Source organism: Euleptes europaea, chromosome 15 (assembly GCF_029931775.1).
Source record: "Euleptes europaea isolate rEulEur1 chromosome 15, rEulEur1.hap1, whole genome shotgun sequence".
Classification (NCBI taxonomy): Eukaryota; Metazoa; Chordata; class Lepidosauria; order Squamata; family Sphaerodactylidae; genus Euleptes; species Euleptes europaea.
In genome coordinates, this window is record NC_079326.1 from 28,965,482 (window position 1) to 28,987,133 (window position 21,652).

At 44.6% G+C, this 21,652-nt stretch overlaps 2 protein-coding genes across 2 annotated transcripts in view; one reads left to right on the forward strand and one right to left on the reverse strand.

Annotated features, from left to right (window-relative positions):
- PRPF40A (pre-mRNA processing factor 40 homolog A) overlaps nt 1–2,729 on the reverse strand; it is a 36,007-nt gene extending 33,278 nt beyond the window's left edge. Inside the window, 2 exon segments of the mRNA XM_056861114.1 lie at nt 1,129–1,266; nt 2,688–2,729. Of these exon segments, the coding sequence (XP_056717092.1) occupies nt 1,129–1,266; nt 2,688–2,708 (159 nt within the window). The 5' untranslated portion in view covers nt 2,709–2,729.
- A 1,117-nt stretch (nt 2,730–3,846) lies between these two features.
- Nucleotides 3,847–9,357, forward strand: ARL6IP6 (ADP ribosylation factor like GTPase 6 interacting protein 6). The gene is made up of 4 exons (XM_056861174.1): nt 3,847–4,165; nt 6,493–6,546; nt 8,139–8,271; nt 9,234–9,357. The coding sequence occupies exons 1-4, from the start codon at nt 3,847–3,849 to the stop codon at nt 9,325–9,327; spliced, it is 600 nt and encodes a 199-aa protein (XP_056717152.1). The 3' UTR covers nt 9,328–9,357.
- Nucleotides 9,358–21,652: the final 12,295 nt, after the last annotated feature.

Genomic DNA, 21,652 nt, shown 5'->3' on the forward strand with positions numbered 1-21,652 from the left:
CATTCGAATATACCTAAATTATCTATTTGGTTCCCCCCCCATATATATAAAATTGTTTCCTTAACATGTGAAAATAGGGATGATGCAGGGTGACAGGGACGTGTATGAAAGAAATACAAATGAACCCTAACAGGCAGCACAGGGGGAGAATAGGAAGTATTTATTAATAACAGTTACGTCTAAAAAATTGGTCATTATAGGTGGACTTACTGTCCAACTACTTTGCATATGCCCCCCATTCTTGCTTAAGCTGCACTAGACTAACCATTATGTATTGCCATACTATTTGCAATCTGGAAGGATGCTAGTCATCTATCAGAGCTGCTAACTAAATACTGGGACACAGAAATGAACACCCTCAAGAAAGGCTTCAGAAAAGAGGTAAAGATACTGGCATGATGCGCCAAGACCAAAAGTGCACCAGGCACTTTTCTTCAATCTAGTTCTTCAATCCAAGCTAGCTAGGTCCCTTTAGAAGCAAAACTCTAAGCTTTTGCAGGTACTTTCCAGGACTAGCAAGGTCTATTGTTGGAGTAAGCGGATGCCAAACAAAGCAGAGGATTTCACTTTGATTCCTCCAAATAATCATAGAAAATGCAAACAAAAGATACAGTCACTGGAAGGGAGGGGGAGAGAAACAAAAGCACAGGCTGAAAGGGCCAGGCCATTCACTGACCATACCTTTGAGAATTATGGGGCCACAAGAGGGACAGGTTGTTTATGGTCATATCCAATGCCAGAAAACATTGGCAGAAAAAAATATAATTCCATTTCCACACACTGTTCTCTCTAACTACCAATATACAGTAACTCATGCAAGAGGCATAAGTGTTTTCAGAGGTTCTCTTCTTTTGTTCACTTTTAACTAATTCCTCTATAAATCCACATACCCCCTGCTTTCTATATGCAAGATTTTGTTTGCCTACTGGGCAAGAAAGTTTCTATGTCAATAAAGTAAAAAATAAGAATGTTCACAAAAACAATAACAAAGAGGTAAAACATCTGTAGCAACGTGAAGCTCTTAATGAATTACGGAAAGGACTAAAATAAATCTAAATTACTGCTTTAAGAAAAATCTTCTGTTAAAAAGGGTTACTGGTATAACAAAAGACACAAAAGCTAACTTACCTGCCCCATTTGTGGTCCTCCCATTGGAGGCATCATTTGAGGCATCATTCCATGTGATACTGGAGGCATATTAGGTGGCCTCTGGCCCATAGGATGTATCCCCATGGGTGGATAGTGAGGCATGCCAGGGTGTCCCATCTGCAAAACAAAATGTTTAATGACAGTTCAAGATTCCAAGTGCTCGAAAATACACAGAATAGTAGCACCATTACAACTTCTCTGGTTGACCACTCTGGTTGCTTAGGTCTTGTTATAACCTTGTCTCCACATTGTAGCCATAAAAATGGAAACATCAAATAAATTTCACAAGTTCGTGGAATTTCTCAAATCACAGCAATTAAAAGCAATAGTTTTCAACATTTGGAAAAGCTTGCCTCCATGAGTTACAAAAGAAGTTTGAATCTCTGCTTTAATACACCAAGTAACCACACGTATGTACTTGGAAAATTCAACCAACACAGCGAGACTTGCTTGTAAAAAAAAACCTGATAGATTTTATGAATATATCAGGATATATACATAGCTATATATCCATTCCCCTCCTCTCAACTGTATCGCAGGATGGATATAGATGAAATATGCTTATTTTTTCTATTTTCTATAACCTTTTGCTCTGATGCTAATTTCATCATTATATTGTGGTGTTTTAGAAGTCTTAAAAAGTGGTGTTCTGCCTTAACAAAAATAGTAACCAGCTTGCCAGGTGAGAAATGGAGTGATAATTTCAGGACACAGCTTGCAATCAGCACCATGAAGAGCAATCCTCTCTGTGCTCCCAGTCAAAGGAAATAATGTAAGTGCACACGGAATCAATACGTTCAACAATAAAGTTTCTATTTTCTCTATCAGCTATGGTCCAAGGACTGCAGATTTGAACTGCAGCTCCATATTTCTAAGGAAATTTAGCTACTAACATTTTAAAAGTGCAATGCTAAAGGTAAATGTTACATCGCATCTGTCCCCTTAGTGACACAAGATGAAAGCAGTTCTCTAATATCTTTTCCTAAAGGTTGAGGATCCCTTGTAGGTTATCCGGGCTGTGTGACTGTGGTCTTGGTGTTTTCTTTCCTGACGTTTCGCCCGCAGCTGTGGCAGGCATCTTCAGAGGAGTCACACTGAAGGACAGTGTCTCTCAGCGTCAAGTGTGTAGGAAGTACATTATCTTGATACCTACAGGACAATGATTAGCCCGTCACCTTCGATACTTTTTGCAGGACAATGATTCAGCTCAAACCCAACCCCTTTCTGACTATAGATTACTCTTCGTACGCGCTTGACGCTGAGAGACACTGTCCTTCAGTGTTACCCCTCCGAAGATGCCGGCTGCCACAGCTGCGGGCGAAACGTCAGGAAAGAAAATACCAAGACCACGGTCACACAGCCGGGATAACCTACAAGAACCAATGAACTCTGACCGTGAAAGCCTTCGACAACAGGTTGAGGATCCCGCTTATAAAACGTGGTGGAGAACGCCACGTGCATCCTTGTCCGCCACGCCGACCTCGGATCGCAAAGAAGCGCCCCCCCCTCCTCCCTCCCGAGCCCGTCGCTAAACTCACCATCAGGGACTCCCGGCCCATTCCGCCTCCTCCTCCGCCGCCTCCGCCGCCCCCCGGCCGCATCGCAGGGTTGAGGAGGCTCCCTCCGCCGCCGCCGCCGCCTCCTCCGCCGCCCACTCCTCCTCCTCCGCACCTGCCCAACAGCCTCCCCCTGAGCGGCTGGCGGGAGGAGGGCCCGAAGGGCAAGAGCGGCTCGGGCTCGCCCCTAGGCGGGAGCAGAGGGGCCAGGAGGCTGACGGGTTTCCCGGCCGGCCAATCCGGGCGCCCTCCCAGGCGGGCGCTCTTGGGCGACTGCTCCGCGCCGGGGGCCCCCACGGGCCGCACGCCTTCGCCGGGGTTGAGCTGCATGAGGGGCGGGGGCTTGGGCAGGGAGAAAGGGAGCGGCTGAGGGGAGGCCGCGGCGGCCCCCGAGTCCCCGCCGGACATCGCCTCCCCCCGGGGACGGCCTGCCTGCCTGGCTCCGGCCGGCGAGCCTGCCTGCCCGCCCGCCCGCCCTCCGGGGCCGGCCGGCCGGCCGGGCGCGCGGGAGGGGGAGGGGGGCGCTACGCGAAACCGTTAGCGGCGGGAAGGGGGGGCCGAGAGGGAAAGAGCGGGAGGGGGGGCGACTCGGGAGGCTGGGAAAGGTACGTGAGGGACGGCAAGAGGGCCCGGGGCGGGCAAAAGGCGCGCGTGGGCCGGACGGACTTTACTGAGGTAAAGGGGGGGGGAACTGAGGCGGACAAGAGGAAGGGGGGAGAGGGAAAGAGAGAGGCGCGCGCAAAGGACGCTGGGAAGAGTGCGCCCGCGAATGGGGCTGCGCGAACGAGGCGGCTACGGAGGGCCGAGAGGTACCCACGACACCTGAAGCGGACGGCGAACCCAGGCCCCCCACCCCGGAACGCGGCGATGTCTGGGGGCGGGGGAAGAAAAGCGTCGCTTCACGCGCCTCACATCCTCGGCCGTTTCCTTTAAGGGGGACAGTAGCATGGGAGGAAGGTGCATCCGCTGGCGAGCGACGTAAAGGAGGAAGGGGCGTGGCCTCGCGCTCCCCGCGTCGGCTCGTCCCCTTTCCTTTTCCGGTTCGCGCCATCGGCCCCGCCTCCTCCTTTCTCCTTCCGGTGGAAGGGATCGTTCGAACGGGCGTCCGTTGCTTTCCGTCCGCGCGGCGCGAAGAGTTGCCATGGCGACGCTCGACCGTTACAGGCGGGGCGGCCGCGCGGGTGCCGCCGCGCAGGGCCTCGGGCCTCCGGACGACGCGGCGGTGGCGCGGAGCCTGCAGGCGGAGCTGGAGGACGACCGCGAAGGGCACGGGGGCCTGCTGGGCACCGCTGGGAGCGCGGACGGCGTCCCCACGCTCCGGGCTGGCATCGCCCGCTTGCACCACGGGCGAGACAGGCCGGCGCGTCGTTGGCCCAGCCGGGCCTGTTCCGTGCTCTGTTGCCTCCTGGCCGTGTGTTCGCTCGCTTTCCTCTTGGCTGTTGCTTGCCTGGTGCTGAAAGGTGAGCGGGGGGGTGGGGTGGGGGGAATATGAATGAATGAATGAAAAACCTTTCATGGTTTACAATTACAATATTACAATTGTTACAGAAGGTACATAAAATATGCAGTCATTAAGATAAAAAATTACAATATTACAATTGTTACAGAAGGGACATAAAATATGCAGTCATTAAGATAAAAAAAAAAAAAACATAGGCCAGTCAATTCCAAAAAATAGAAATTACAAACTTCAGAGGAGTCACACTGAAGGACAGGGTGACTCCTCCGAAGATGCCTGCCACAGCCGCTGGCGAAACGTCAGGAAAGAAAATACCAAGACCACGGTCACACAGCCCGGATAACCTACAAGAACCGCTGAACTCTGACCGTGAAAGCCTTCGACAATATTTAGAAATTACAAACTTTGGGCTTTTTGAACTTTCATCACATCCACTAGAAAATTGGCAACATCTACAGTAACCTCCGGATCGGATTCATTTAATAAAAACTGACATCTTGCTTGTGTAGATGGGTGATATTTGGAAAGAAGCCAATTTTTTTAACCATTTCCCACGGGGTGTTTCCTATAGAGGGCAGACCAACAGAATATGATCAATTGAGTCCAGGGAATAGGTATCACAGGGACAAGTCCTTTCCTGGATTGGTATTTGTTGATACCTTCCAGCGGGGGTGAGGGGGAATATGTTGGGCGTAGCTAAAAGGAGTTTTGTGCCACCTGTGTAATGCAAGAGGGCAAAGCTGACGAATCAAGTAAATAAAAGGCTCTAGGAAGAGTTTCAACGAAAATGGGAATTGTACTTTGCATATGCTTCGTAATGGTTAGATCAGCGGTTCCCAAACTTTTCAGGCCACCGCCCCCTTGGTTCCACAAACTCAACCCAGCGCCCCCTACCCTATCCAAAGCATTATTCAAAACAGGGATTTGCATGACTCACCAAAGAAGATAATAACAATAAAGTTTCAAAACAGTAACAATTAATTGCACATCTATTCAAAATCAAAATAAAGTTTTCAGTTGAAATTTATTCAACAAAACTGATGAACTTGATCCAGTGGTACCGGCTCTTCAAAGTCTGGAAAACCTTTGTGATAGTTTCCCCCAATTTGGCCAGCATGGTGCCATAGCTTGATCTATTGTAAATTAGTAAACAACACAATTGAAGGGGCCCGCCTCTGGCGGCCCCCTGCATCCCTCTGGCCTCTTAGTGCCCCCCTAGGTAATCCCACCGCCCCCAGGGGGTGGTACTGCCCACTTTGGGAACCACTGGATTAGATAAATAGAAACGATTTAGAATAATAATAATAATAAACCATGTTGGGCGTTGGGGTTTTAAAATGTTTAACCTGGATAAAGACTATAACCTATTTAATTACAGGTAAGTGGATAAGAGTAACAAAAGTGATATATAGGCTTTAGTGGTAAAGCAAGAATAAAGCATAAATATTGTGATACGATCAACAGACAGTTGATAATGATTTTACATGCAAAAGGTTTTTATTAGTATAGTAGAATTAAGGTATGCCATAATGTTAGAAGAGTTTTGGGTTATGTCTGTGTGATATGTGGCTTGTTTAATTAGCTTGTTAATTTTTTAAAAAAATTAAAACAATGTGCATCAAAGACAAGAGGGCCGCCGGTGGATCAGAACTGTGGCCAGCAACTAGTTGCACACAGTAGCCACCAGGTTATCCTGGCCTTTCCCTAATGTTGCAGCTTTAAGCTGGTTACTTGCATTCCTCCTTTGCCATGTATTTTTCTAAACAGAGAAGTTCCACGTTCTTTAGCTTTTGGTAAAAGAAAAAGGAAAGTGTGCCAGCTCCCTAATTAATTTAATTGTCCTCTTCTGCGTAAGACTTCTGTTGCCTGCATTTGCCTTTCCCTTTGCTTCCTCTAGTGCTTTCCCCATTGTCTGTTTTAGATTATAAGCTTGTGGGTGTGAGGTGGGAGAATGATAAAATCAACAGCCAGAGTGGTAGTGGCTCTGAGTAGGATCTAGGAGATCAAGTCTCTTGAATCCCCACTCTGCCATGAATACTTTGCTGGATGACCCTGGGCCAGTTGTACACTTTCAACTTTTCAGAGTTTTCTGAGCATAAAGTGGAGGAGCAGAGATTGTTTTGAGCCACTTTGGCCTCCATTAGATGCACAAAGTTACACATGATTGAATCTCAGCTGGTTTAATTAAGCGTAGTTAAAGTATTGCCTAGTAAACCATGGGACAAAGTTGGTAAACGTCTTGCAGAAAAGTTGACACTGTAGGACAACTACTGTTTCTTTAAATGTTTCACATTATAAAGTTTTATTGCTAATTATTTTCATCTGCAGACTTGCAATTTGAGAAAGGAAAGACTGATGAAAGTATAGAAACAAACCTTTTAGGTAAGATTTTTGTAGCGATTTATTTGAGAAATGACAGCTTGTTTAGTTTTTTTTATAGATCATCCATTTGTGTTGGGACTGATCAACTAGTGCCATCCTTAAATTAGTATATTCTGTGGTTAACCTTTCAAAAGGACTATTTTTTGAAGTGGTGTCTTCTTACATTTGACTGAAACTTCATGTAGCCTTTTGTCATTGTCTTCCACCAGCAGGTGAAGACTGTTGTTTTGTTTGCTGTGCCCCCGGGAAACTCTTACTGACCCTCCTCCCTAGTTGTGTGTGTTTGCTGTTTGTACATCTTTATGGTCTTATTATATTACTAAATTTATATATAAATTTTAAATGTTTCAATGCCTGATGTTTGCTGCCTTGTGGACCCCTGTTTGGGTGGAACGGCTGCTTATAAATGCTTTCAATAAATAAATTAGGGACTTACTAATATTTCATGTTGACTGTCGCACAATAATTTAAAAAAAAAATTTTAAGCAAACGGGCAGCCCCTTCCTTGGGGAGGGGGTGGATATGCAAAGGCCAGGAGTGGCGCAGCCATGCTTCCCGGCCACAAAATAAATTTTTAAAAAGAACAAAAATAGAAAATCCCCATATACTTAATGGGGCACTGGCCCAGCACAAAGGGGCATTTTGGGGCCAAAAGGGATCTGGAAGCTGAATAACGTCAGCTCCGCCCCTGGAAACACCCCTGGAACGCCCCCACACCAGCGTGGTCTTTCCCTTCCAGGGATGTGAGGACGATCTGGCTGTGACATCTGTCACCCCACTGATCGCCAGGGTTGATTCGGCTGATCCGGCTGGCTAGGCAGGTGTCCCCTACCTCCCTCACCACTCCATGTGCGTCCCTCCCAAAGCTGCGCGCTCGGTGGAAGAGGATGACCATCCCAGATAGGAGTGTACCGTTCTTCGATCAAGGGTATACAATAGCTGCACTCCCCTGCTAAAACCTCAAAACAAGAACAAGGTCCTTCCAGGATTTTTCTGCCTGTGTGATAGCACAAGTGGCGGAAGCCTGCACCACTCCATGGTTCCATGGCACCTGTGTGTTTGCCCCTGCTCAGGCATCCATGACACTTTGCACTGTAGTAAACTGGCATAGATGCCAGTGCCGGATCCTATGGAGCTTTGCCGCCGCCCACCCCCCTTAGGATTGCACGGTTAGTTGCAAATATGAAATTAACACAAATGTCATGTCACAGTAATATTGTAATAGTGTTTTATAGCAGTTGCCTGAACATGAGTGTTTTACAGCAGTTGCCTGAATTATGCTTACTCCATTCACCAACTTTCTCCCTTTAAAATGAATAAGTATATTTCATATATGAATTGGGCAAAAATGCTAGTGTAGTGCTAGCTGCCAAGGCTCCAGTCTTAGGCACTGTTACTTAACTGAAAAATCTCATTGCGATGAATGAGATGTATTCCTAACATTCGTATAATAAGTTATGTTATTCTCTTAAGCTAGTTGTAATAATTGTATGCTTGTTTAGTTGGGGCAGACTTTCTAGCAGTGGAGTTGAGATATTTTGCTTGAAGTTGTGTTTTGAGCTTTTATTTACAATGGTGTTTTTTTCTTTAAGGGTTTTGGAGTCTCCTTATTCTTGCATTAGTGTCAGGTCTGTCATGTTGCAGTTTTTCTTGGACAGTGACCTATTTTGACTCCTTTGAACCAGGAATGTTTCCTCCTACCCCACTATCACCTGCCCGGTTCAGGTAAGTACTGTTTTAGTAAGACAAATGTGATTGGGTATAGGTCCCAGCAGGCTATCCATTGAAACTAATGCAGCCGTGCACACTTACACGGGAGTAAACACCAATAAAAATAATGGGACATGAATCAACTTGCTTAGGATTAGATGAATGCTTCATGCAGGCTAGTTAATGTATATTTAAGGATCAGTTTATTATTATTTTTTAAATGTATTTTGTCTCCTGTATGTTTCATATTAATGAAATCATGCTATCTCACATTCATACGTTTTAATGGCAAGCATGATTCTGTCTAGAGCAGCGAATTAAATGGTTTTGGCCAGCAGAGTGCATGGTAGCATCAGTTTTCATATTCTAAAGAAGATGCCTTCTCTTCTACTTTATTTATGAATTGTCCCATCCAAGTGAATTAAAATCCATTTTACAATTGACCTTTTACAAGACACATTGTAGCAAATTTTGGGAATACAGCTAAAACTATATTACATTAGAAAGTGAAATTGCTTAGCTGTAAAATAAGTTATCAAACGCTGATAACAGAAAATGTACGCACTTTCTGTAGACCTTATTTATTTAAATAAGCCCTGGCCAAGGGCCAGTAGCACTTTGGCTTGCACCTCTGGCCCTGCCAGGTTAACTGACTGCAGAAAGAAAAGAGGAAAAGTCAGCCTAGAAGGACCCGAGAAAACGCACTTCCACCCCCCCAAAAAAAAACCTCCCACAGAATTGCTATGTCTGTTTGTAATGTGAACAGAGATAAACTAATGAGAAAGGGTTTGTTTGACAGTACTCAGATGAATGTTGAGCTTATTTATTTAAAAATTATGGTTATCAATAATTCTGTAATTGGAGTGAAATTTACCATTTCCAGTCAAATAGATGGTGTTCATTTTTAAAAACTAGATAATTGTTTTACTCTCTTTGTTTCTATAACTTCCTAATTTACTCTCTGCTTCTCTTTTCAGGCGAATGACAGGGCACTCCTTTCACGTGGGCTATAGTATGGCCATTCTGAATGGCGTAGTGGCAGCTCTCACAGTAGTATGGTGTCTCCTTTAGTCTGCATGGACTCTGTTTCTCTCAATATGTCAGCCACACTTGAATGCCACAGTGCAGCAGGTCATATTCGTAAGAATGAGTTTCTTCACAGTTCCCAAATATTCCAAGAAGCAGCTGGCAACAGAATGGGAACAAACCACAAAATTAGAGGTGAATTGGCAGTGCATGAAGCGGTTGCCACGGTGACGCTGTTCAGACTGACTGTGTAGAAACCGTACTGTGAGAACTTGCATTGGTTAGCACTGTTAGAATGCTGAAGATGTGCACTGGATTAATACTATGGAACTTCCCTGTCATACAGTGTCAAATGAAATTTCAGATACTAACTCAACCTATTACATTTGTTGTTAAATTCTTAGAATTCTACTTTGTCCCATGGGGGCAGAAGCATGAATGTGGAGGCATACATTTTCCAAATGCTGAGACTGAATTAGGTCTTATATTTCTAGAATTATATAATTTGTTAACTGTTTTATAAAAAAATTTTATTTTATAATTAAACATCATGCATCAGGTCTTAAAGTCACATATTATTAAATAATTTATATTTTATAATTGCCTAAAGGGGTGTCTTGAATATGCTGGCAAATGTGAGAAACAAGTGCTAACTCTTATTAAACCAACATTTCTTTGGAGACTGCTGGCACACTTTTGATTTTCATGGTTTATGCAGAACAAGAAGGTTGGAAGTTTAGATTAATGATGATAAACAAATTAACACTTGCCTTCCTGTAAGGTAGATTGAATTGTTTGAATTCAGGTGTTACAGCCAGCAAAGACTGAATATAAACTGAGGCTAACAAACTAGCTGCAAGTCCTAGTTTGCAGCCTTGTTTGGTACTGACGAACAGACCCTGGTTTTGTAGACGGTTTGCATTCAGGCACCACAAATCAGGATTTGATTAACAATGGTTTCTTATGTCTGAATGCAGCCTAAGTTATCATCAAAAGGTTAGATCACCTGCGATGAATTAGTTCCATGATTTTTATTGTTCTAGTTTTAAAGTGTAATCCAGCTGAAGCTGAGCACTTTCAGTGATCACCAGCCAGCTATGGGGTTGCCATCTCCTGGAGATAACATAGGTCATATTTCCTGGGATAAACATTCAATCAATACCTTTATTGGCATAAAAGGGACAAACATTCAGTAGCACAGGAAATACAGTGGGTGAGTTTTAGCTGTATTCTTAAGTAGCATTTCTACTCCTGGGCGGAGAGGGATAGAAAATCTCCTGAGCAATGTTGAGCACATTTGTTTCACTGGAAGACTTGAGAATATGCTAAAATCTTTCTATTTGGAATCAACAGGACTTGTTATTTAAAACCTGCTCAGGTTTACTTGGGCTGACCGGTAGAAACATAGTATAGCTTTTATATGGTTACTAGTTCTTAAAATGCGTTGGTTTCCAGTAACAAACACCAAAGAATGTTGTTTTTTATACACTGTTTTTAAAATAGGAATACACTCAGATACTTCGATTCAGGGTATATGAAATTAAGAAAAAGTACCAGTTTCTGGCCAACAAAGTACTTGCTTCACTACCTCTGATATGTTCATGAATCATTGGTGCAGGGGTATTTTGTATAATTCATGTTTTCAGTGTGATTGGATTTCTTAATTGTCTCTGACACTGTGCTTACATGCTTAAAGGTTTTGGGCTATTCATTATCTGTACAACTATAACATGTACAGTATTTTAAAAATTGCTAACGTAAATTGCTAAAGCACTGTAATTATAAAGAGAACAGAACTGGATCGGGAATTGATAACAAAGTTAGTATTTTGAAGATTGCATGGCTTAGCTCCAAAGAAATAGAATTGTAGAGTTGGAAAGGATCCCCCAGGGTCATCTAGTTCAACCCCCTGCACAGTGCAGGAAATTCACAACAGCCTCCCCCCACACAGCCAGTTACCCCTACTCCATGCCCTGAAGATGGCCCCCAAAAAATCCTCCACGATCTCTGGCCTGGAGGGAAATTGCTTCCTGACCCCAAAGTGGCAATCAGCATTACCCTGGGTATGTAAGAAAGGGCCACAAGAGCCAAACACTGACACAACCCTTCCTGCCCTCCCTCAAATGAACTGCCTAAGCTCACAGAATCAGCATTGTTGACAGATGGCCATCTAGCCTCTGCTTAAAAACCTCCAAAGAAGGAGAGCCCCCCCCTGGAAGCCTGTTCCACTGAGGAACTGTTCTAGCTGTCACACAGTTCTTCCTAATGTTTAGCCAGAAACTTTTTTGATTTAATTTCAACCCATTGGTTCTGGGCCAACCTTCTGGGGCAACAGAAAATAACTCTGCACCATCCTCTGACAGCCCTTCAAGTACTTGAAGATGGTTACCATATCACCTCTCCGTCATCTCCTCTCCAGGCTAAACATACCCTGCTCCTTCAATGTTTCCTTATAGGACTTGGTCTCCAGACCCCTCACTATCTTCATTGCCCTCCTCTGGACACGTTCCAGCTTCTCTATATTCTTCTTAAATTGTGCTCAAAACTCAACACAACACTAGGTGAGGTCTAACTAAAGCAGAGTAAAGTGATACCATCACATTGCATGATCTGGACACTAGACTTCTATTGATACAGCCCAAAATTGTATTTGCCTTTTAAGCTACCACATCACACAGCTGATTCATGTTCAGTGTATAATCTTCTAAGACCCCTAGATCTATTCGCATATATTACTGCCAAGACATGTCCCCCATCCTATATTTATGCATTTGATTTTTCCTACCTAAATGCAGAACTTTCATTTTATTAGTTTTAGTCCAGTTTTCCAGCCTGACAAGATCATCCTGTATTCTGGCTCTGTCTTCTACCGTATTTGCTACCCTTCCCAATTTAGTCTCATCTGCATATTTAATAAGCATCCCCTCTATTCCTTCATCCAAATCATTTATAAAGATGTTGAACAACACAGGGCCCAGGACAGATCACTGAGGCGCTCCACTTGTCACTCTTCTCCAAGAGGATGAGGAACCATTAACAAGCACTCTTTGGGTGTGATCTGTCAACCAGAGTGCAGAACACTGGGATATTCCTACGGCCACTTTCTGCTTCAGCCCCCACCCCTCAACTGCTCCTGAGGATCGGACAATCTTTCAGAATGTTGCACTGTGGAACACAGTGGCTACAGCTGGGGCCAAGATTTGCACCACCCCCAGGCTGTGGAGCAAACTTAAGTGCCTTCTTGTACACAGGTTTTTGTGCCAAGCGTATGGGTATAAAAAAAGGTGTATAGTCTGTTTAGGTGTAAATGGGTATATGTGTTTTAGTTAAGTTCATTTTGTCATATTTTCCTGTATTATGTTAAACAATATTTTTATTTATTGAAGTTGTTCTGCCAATAAACTACTTTTGTTTATAATCAAGTGATACTCTTGCATGAATATTATTAAATTTCTCCACACATAACAATGTATACAGCAGTATACATGGTAGAATATATCAGTAATCAGAATTGCTGATGTTGGATTAGATCCTGCCTAGACTTCCTGGGGCTCAAGGAGGGGGGTGATTTTTTTTGCTGATTTCCCCACTTCCCTGACAGACCAAAACAATCCTTGAAATGCTGGTTCTGTGAAATGGGGAACCCCTAGCAATAGCTTGGGTCAAATCAGAGGTCTCCAGTGGGAGGAGAACTCCCCCCTTTACCTTGTGGAAAGCCACAAATTTCATTTGTCTCGTAACATTTCATTTAAAATCTCAGTTACATTTGAATCCAGGTCTTCCCAGTCATAGTTCTGTGTTCTAACCACTACAGTGGTACACTGCTGCCACCTAGTGGTAAACCGATGCAAAGCACCAATGAAATAGGTAGAAGAAGAAGAATTGGGCCGTTTATGCTTAGTAATTATCAGCATGTTCCAGGCCAGAGTGCCCCGCATATTTTTTTGATTTCTTCACACTGAACCGTCATTCTAGCCGTCACTGTGAAGCTGGTGCATACCTGCTTTGCATTTATTAAGAGCCCTTTTAACACGGCCTTTTGTATTTGCTCTGCCCCTGCATCGAAGCATTTACTGAAGGAACCATGAAAAATCACAGACGCGGCTTAGCTATGCAAACAACCATTGCTAATCACTATGCAAACAAAGGAATGAAGAAGCAGGCGAGTGGGGGGGTGGGGTTGGGACCGTGAATAGTCATTTTAAAGGATGGATTTTTAAAAAGCTTTGAGAGAGCATCAAAATCAACTGCATAAATGGCCTTGGTTTTTATACCCCACTTTTCTCTATTGAAAGTAGTCTCAAAGCGGTTTACAATCACCTTCCCCTCCCCACAACAGAAACCTTGTGGGGTAGGTGAGGCTGAGAGAGTTCCAAGAGAACTGACTAGCCCAAGGTCACCTAGCAGGCTTCATGTGGAGGAGTGGGGAAACATCCAGTTCATCAGATTAGAGTGCGCTGTTCATGGGTAGGAGAGGGGAATCAAGCCCAGTTCTCCAGATTAGAGTCCACCGCTCAACCGCTACACCACACTGGTATTGTTGCATCTTCATTTGTGAAGGAGATTAAAAACAAAACAGCACTGCTAGATGCTGAGGTTGTAACTGAGGCTTGAACAAGAGATATACTAGTTCTAGAAGAAAAAGTAGAGGCAAAGCACAGAGAAAGCATAGACATATACTCAAGGGTTATCTCTATCTCAAATATTTACTGGTTTTATGTCAGTCTGACTGTAATGGCTTCTATCAATATTCTTGGAAAGCAATTTATTTTATTTAGAAAATGTATATGCTGCCTCTCTAGAGACCTACTGCTAAAACAACACAACAAAACCAAACAAGGCATTAAAAGCAGAACCTGTTTGATTCTGACCATTTTTCGAGGCTTTTCCTCTTTGAGAGGGGTGCCAGAATTTGCAAAATAAAACAGTCATGATGGTCTTTGCATTCTTCTATGTCCTCGTTTTCTTTCTGCCCATCAATCAAGGTACTGTGATCCTGTCAAAGACCAGCCCATGTGTGCTTGCCACATGAATGTAGCTGTCACTAGAAAACAGGAGGGTGCTCTTTTCCCCAGAGACCTATCACTTTCTGTAGCTGCCTTTTTATTCATTCCAAAAGTAATACACTAGTTACAGACATTTTATTACTTACCTGTGAAAGCAAAGCCACCAGGCACTGATTATCACGCCTTACCCTACTCATTGTACTTAAAAACATTACTTCTCATCTTTGCTTGCCTTCAAATGTTCTGCTCCTCTTCTTCATGTTGTGGTTGAAGGACAATATTGTATATCACCAGTCTGAGGTGAAATGTATTTAACAGAATAAAATTAAAAAATTTTTAAAAATGTAACAGTTCAGATTGCAGGAGGAGGACTTGAACAGTTGATTGCTTCTCCATTGGGAAAAAACCCCTTACATACAAGATTAGTATACAGAAGAGAAGACTAGACTAGGAACCCACCTGAACACATATGCAGCTTCCTTATGCTGACTCAGACCCTTGGTCCATAAAGGTCATTACACTCTACTTTGACTGGCAGTGGCTCTCCAGATTCTCAGGCAGAGGTCCTTCACATCTCATAACACCTGATTCCTTTAACTGGACATGCTGGGGATTGAACCTGGGACCTTCTGCGTAACAAGCAGATGTCATACGTCTTCCCTCACCTACTTGGAATCTTGTTTTGGATACAATTTTTAAATTCAGGCGGATGATATAAAAGATTGTCCCATGAGCACAGCTGGAAATATAAATGCCTAGGAAAGGAGCAAAGCCTTATGAGGTCAGTCAAATCAACAGGGCATAGTTTAAAGTAGAATCATTGAATCATAGAGTTGGAAGGGACCACCAGGGTCATCTAGTCCAACTTCCTGCACAATGCAGGAAATTAACAACTACCTCCCCCCACATCCCCAGTGACCCTAACCCTCCCCCCACCATGCAGGATCCCACAATCAAAGTACTCCCGACAGATCGCCATCCAGCCTCTGCTTAAAGACCTCCAAAGACTCCGAGTCAGTGCATTCCACCATCGAACAGCCCTCACTGTCAGGAAGTTCTTTTAACTGCAGAAACTGTGAACAGCTCCAACTAAAGAAGAATGGCTTATAAATAGGGTTGCCAGGCAATTGCCTGCCAATCCATCATCGGCCAGCTCAGGAGCGGGGATTGCGCGGCTGTACCAACACAATTACATTCCTTCCGGTTTACATCCGGAAGTGCCCCATCGTGACAGGCCCAGGGGTTTGAGTGGTACAGTGGCCTGTTGCGACGTGGAGCTTCTGGGTGTAAACCAGAAGTGACATAATCACTTTGGTGCAGCCATGCATGCATGATTCCTACCCCAGTTTCTCCCCAAAAACCTCCCACCAGAGGAGAGGGGGGACCTGGCAACCCTATTTATAAATCTGGGGGATGCATAGGGTTGCAGCTTTGGGTTGGGAAATACCTGGAGATTTGGGGGGTGGATCCTGAGGAGGGCGGGGTTTGAAGAGGGGAGGGACTTCAGTGCCATAGAAGCAGCCATTTTCTCCAGGTGAACTGATTTCTATTAATAGCAGGAGATCTCCAGCCACCATCTGGGGGTTGGCAACCCTATGGATGCAAGAAAAAACAATAAAGTAAACTGCCTACAAGTCTTATTTGAAAGGAAATGTACTATACCAGTACTTATAAAACATATGGGCATCAGTATTAAATTATATATCCCAACAAAACCTGACCCAACAAGATGATTTGTAAATTGCTTCTTTGATACCACAGGTGAGCAATAAAATTTTGTGCCTGGTTGTGTTTGAATACAAACTATAAATGTCACTTCTGTATTGAAGACTGTACCCATTACATATTTTGTTTGCTGATCACCCCTTTTTATTTGGTCTATTGTGAATTAACTGTACAATTCAGTCTCATAAATCATATCCCCTAATGCCAAGAACTTGAAGGGTGCATACCATGCACTAAAACAGTGGTAGCAAATACTCTGTACCAGTATATCAGATATTGGCTTGGATCCTTTGGAATTTTTCCACAGGTGCAAGGATGTTGACTTGCAGAGAGCAACTTCCTCCCCTCCCCACTACGGCAGCTCAAAATGCCTTCCCATTCCGTTTTCGGGGAGGGCCCCTGTTCCCCAGAAGTAGCATTTCAGGGGGCATTTTTAGTCTCCTGTAGTGGAAGAGGGGAGGAAGTTGAGTTGTGACAGCAGCAATTCTTATGTCTGTGGGAAAACTCTGGTGGATCTAGGGTTGCCAGGTCCCTCTTCGCCACTGGCAGGAGGTTTTTGGGGCGGAGTAGGGTGGGGTTTGGGGAGGGGAGGGGATTCAAGGCTGGAGATCCGTTGTAATAGCAGGAGCTCTCCAGCTAGTACCTGGAGGTTGGCAACCCTAGGTGGATCCAAACCATTTCCCCCCACCGATCTACATTCCCCAGGATGAATTACAACATATGTTTTAAAAAATAGAAATACGTGTTCAATACATATAGTGATGTGCCAAAAGACATCCAGTGTGTTTTATGACTGAGCAGGGAGTTGTACTTGAGTCCTACATCTAAAGCAGTGGTTCCCAAACTTTTTGGGCCACCGCCCCCTTGGTTCCACAAACTCAACCCCAGCGCCCCCCTACTCTATCCAATAACACAGTTGAAGGGGCCCACCTCTAGCACCCCCTGCTGCCCCCTTGCCTCTTAGGACCCCCCCTAGCTAATCCCACTGCCCCCCAGGGGTGATACTGCCCACTTTGGGAACCACTGATCCAAAGCCACATGAATGACATCAAGCTGGTAATTAATTTCCAACATCAGCGACAAGGGAATTAACATATGTTGTGGCATTAAAAGTCTGTGACTCCTTAAATAAAAACGAATTATTAATTGCATGCAAATTTCCCATGCCTTAAGGAAAATAACCGAATGTGGGGTTTTTTTAAAACAATTTTCTTTGCAAATATTGTGTGGCCCTAAGTATAGTTGGGTACATACTAACTATTATAACTCAGCAGGACATATTCAGATCACTACTTCCTGTAGCTGTAATTTCCCCAGAAAATCTGTTGGATGCCTAAACTTGGAGTAATAATTTATATAAATTGTTCCAGCAGTGAACATAATTATATACTGTTGACAAAGAAAATCAACTTACATGTAAACTTTTAATTTGATTTTTGGCAAGAAATATGTCAGGAGAAACTTAAAATATTAAAAACCGCACAGGAGGTTGTATAGCTCACTGATAAAATATTAAAACAACTTGCTAATCCATGGTGGTATTTTTTTGTTGATAGGAGCATAGTAATGTAACTTGAAAATCTTTTTGATTCAAACAAATGTTACTTGTTTTGATTTGCATTTCAATACCTGCACAAATGCAAACAACAACGGTCTTGAAATGCTGCAGGTAAATCAAACGATACTGTTATGATTGACTGGATGTCTTTGCTTAGCACTCCTTACAAGTCACATGAGAATAAATTTTCTGTTGACCATTTTTCATTCAGACAACTTTGGAGGAATCCTTTTTAGACAAAGGAAAGGCCAGTCTAAACATTCCTCTTTGTTAATGCAAGGCCATACAGTAGATAATTTGAATCGATCTCAAATAAACAGTGCCATCCATAGCCAGCAGGGCTCTTAGTAGGAGCGGAAAAGAGAGCTGCTGGAGTGGTGAGTGTTTTGTTTCTTTTTTTCCTTCCCTTAACTGCTGGGGAGCATTAGCTGAGGTTACTGTGTGGGAGGACATTGGGTTTTTTTAAAAAATATTTTTATTGGTTTCTAGTATTAAATAGGAATACAGGAAAGGAAAAGAGGGTAGGGGAAAACATTAACAAGAAAGTACATATTTTTACCTCCTTAACAAGGTTCAAATTGTCGTCAATATTAACATAATATATTTAATTGTCAACTTCACTTTTATAACGTTTGTAAGATTTTATTATTGTTTTTTGGTTTTAATATATTCATAGAAGATATGCCATTTGTCTTTATTTGATTTTTGAGTGCCTGTTTGTAATAGTTCTGTTAAGTGTGCCATTGTTATAAATTCATATGCTTTATCAATCCAGAGTTCAATTTTTGGTATTTTTTTCTGTTTTCCACAGAGAGGCTAAGACTATTCTTGCCGCTGTTATCAGATATTTTAGTATGATTTGTTGATCTTTACTGCATTCATCTGGTATTTTACTCAGGAGGAAGAGTTTAGGGTCATATGTGATAGGTTGACCAATTATAATTTCTATGTTTTTATGAATTTTCTTCCAAAATTTTTGGACTGACATACACGTCCACCAACAGTGATGGAGGACATTGTATGAGGGTGTGTGGGTGTGTATAGCCTGCTGCAGAGTGATGCCTGTTTCAGTAAAGTGTTGTTTCGGTTTATCTCTTTTGCCTGGGTTGTGGTTGTACCTAACTTGAGGAAGGTGATTGCAGCTTATTGCGGAAACTGATTGTTGTTGATTGGGGAGGGTCAGCTTTACCTTGAGCTGACTGCCGGCCCCGCCTTCTGCTGGGTGAGCCTGCAATTGGGGATCAAGCCTGGGGACCCTATAGGGTGGGGAAAGAATCCTGTTATTGGGGCAGAGTAGATCTCTGTGCCCTTCAGGAGTTCTGAGTGAGTTAAGCATCTGCGTGAGTTTAGCAGTAGGGCGAGGAAGCTCAGGCACTAGGTCCTTATTCAGGGCAAGAGAGGCACAGGGCATAGAGGGCAGGGCACTGATCCCTTTTCATCTCCAGGATAAAAACACCAAATAAAAATTAAAATACATTATGAAGATCGAAAGCTAGCAGGGGTTGGGGGCTATCCAGTGTGCTGCATGGAATGTCACAAGTATGACTGTCTGCCCGCTAGACAGAAATCATGGGTGTGTGCTCGGTGCAAGGAGCTCCTGGCTCTCAAGGAGTAAGTTCATTTCCTTGAGGCCAAGGTAGCTCAACTGGAGGGGCTGAGACAGGTAGACAGAGAAGTGGGTAAGGATGTCGGGAACACAATAGTCACATCCCAGTCCAAGGGTTACTGTTCCCTGGCAGTCACAGATGGAGCACTTGGTGAAGGAGGTCATCTCTCTGAGGTAAAGGGATGTGGTACCTTAGAAGTGACCACTTCCTTGGTGGGTGAACAGATATCCTCTTGTACCAACCATATGCCTCCGAGGGGAGGGGGGTTTCTTGTAGTGGGAGACTCAATCCTTAGAAATGTAGACAGCTGGGTTTCTGGTGGGCACATGGACCACATGGTGACTTGCCTGCCTGGTGTGAAGGGTGCAGATATACCCCATCATTTAGATAGTTTGATAGAAAGTGCTGGGGAGGAGCCAGGGATGTGAGCAATGGGGTCCCTCAGGGATCTGTGTAGAGACCGGTGTTTTTCAACCTGTTTGTCAATGACCTGGAGCTGGGGCTGAACAGCAAGGTGGCTAGGTTTGCAGATGATACCAAATTATTTAGGGTGATTAAAACAAAAACAGACTGTGAAGAGCTCCAAAAGGATATCTCCAAACTGGAGGAGTAGGCATTAAAAAGGCAAAGGAGATTCAATGTGAGCAAGTGATGCATATTGGGGCAAAAAATCCCAACTTCACATATACACTGATGGGATCTGTGCTGGCAGTGATAGACCAAGAAAGAGATCTTGGGGTGGTAGTGGATAACTTGATGAAGATGTTAACCCAGTGTGCAGCTGCTGTGAAAAAGGCAAATTCCATGTTGGCCATAATTAGACAAGGAATAGAGAATAAAACTGCTGCTATCATACTGTCCTTGTACAAATCTATGGTTAGATCACACTTGGAATACTGTGTACAGCAGAGGTGGGGAACCTTTTTTCCGCCAAGGGCCATTTTGATATTTATAACATCATTCGCGGGCCATACAAAATTATCAACAAAAATTAGCCAGGCAAGCCCCAAGCAGGCAGCTGCCCCAGATGACCGGCCCCAGCGTGGGCAAGCAGACAGGCATCCAACCAGTGGTGCACTCGCCCACCTCGTAGCACAGAATGGTCTGTTGCACCAGCCGGGTGTAGCTGTCCAGCTGCATGCTGGAGTTGCTCCTGCTCTGCATGGTCGGGGCCGGATTCTACATGGTCGGGGCCGGGCTCCTGCTACCTCCACCTGCAGGGGTGAAATGAGGACACACTGGCTAAGACAGGGGTGGGGAACCTTTTTCCTGTCAAGGGCCATTTGCACATTTATAACATCATTTGGGGGTCATACCAGGTGTAGATCTCCCGTGGGGGGGAGAGGCTAGGGTTGCCAGGTCTCCGGCCACCACCTGGAGGCTGGCAACCCCAGGGGAGGCCATGCAGAGAAGGACTGGAGGGCTCCCCCGGTCCTCCCCCCTCCCAGGCAGGAGGGAAGTCAGCGGTGGGCCCCGAGCAAACGAGGCGCCAGGGAGGTGCAGCCCGTGGTTGATCGGCAAGGGAGGAAGGTAGGAAAACAGAGAAAGAGGAAAAGGGAGAGAGGGAGAAAGAAATGGAAAGAGGGGGAGAAAGAAAGGATGGAAGGAGACAGACAAAGAAAGAGACAGAAAGAGAGAGAGAAAAGCCTTCCTCTCCACACACACACCCGCCGGCCCCACATGACCTGGCCCCAGGCTCCATGCCCTCTCCGCCCCAGAGTCCACAAAAGGCCCCCTGAAGCCCGATCGGCTCCTGCATGCATACTCTGCTGCCGGGAGCCACGGGCCTCTTCCCCCCCTCGCTGCTCAACAGCCGACAGGCAGCAAGAGGGGCTTACAGTGTGCCCCGGTGTTCCTGCACGCTGTGGCTATAGGGGGCAACCTTGGGGGAAGCGTCCCTCCCCCTCCTTTTGCCGACTAACAGCCGTCAGTTGGCGAGAGGAGGTCCAAAGGGCGCTGCAGCACCCCTGCAAGCCATGGCCCCAGGAACACCCTCAGGGAGGGCCGTCCTATGCCGTGCCTCCATGGTGGGGCCCCGGAGCTCCCGAGGGCCACAAAAAATGTCCTCGGGGGCCGCATACGGCTCCCGGGCCTGAGGTTCCCCATCCCTGGTGTACAGTTCTGGTCACCACACCTAAAAAAGAATATTGCAGAGCTTGAGAAGGTGCAGAAAAGAGCAACTAAAATTATCAGGGGGCTAGAGCAACTGCCCTATGAGGAGCGGTTAAAACATTTAGGGCTGTTTAGCTTAGAAAGAAGGCAGTTAAGGGGAGATATGATAGAAGTCTATAAAATTATGCATGGTATGTAATTAGTGGACAGGGAGAAGCTTTTTCCCTTCTCATAATACCAGAACATGGGGTAATCTGCTGAAGCTGGAGGGTGAGAGATTCAAAACTGATAAAAGGATGTCTAATGGGTTTTATTACTCATGTGAGATAGTTTCAATAACACTGTAACCCCAGTCTTGAGTC

What these genes read in the sequence shown, in the direction of transcription:
- ARL6IP6 (XM_056861174.1), top strand. Translation starts at nt 3,847, where the DNA reads ATGGCGACGCTCGACCGTTACAGGCGGGGCGGCCGCGCGGGTGCCGCC. An exon ending in TATAGAAACAAACCTTTTAG is followed by an intron (nt 6,547 to 8,138) that starts GTAAGATTTTTG and finishes TTTTTCTTTAAG; the next exon opens with GGTTTTGGAGTCTCCTTATT. An exon ending in CTATCACCTGCCCGGTTCAG is followed by an intron (nt 8,272 to 9,233) that starts GTAAGTACTGTT and finishes TTCTCTTTTCAG; the next exon opens with GCGAATGACAGGGCACTCCT.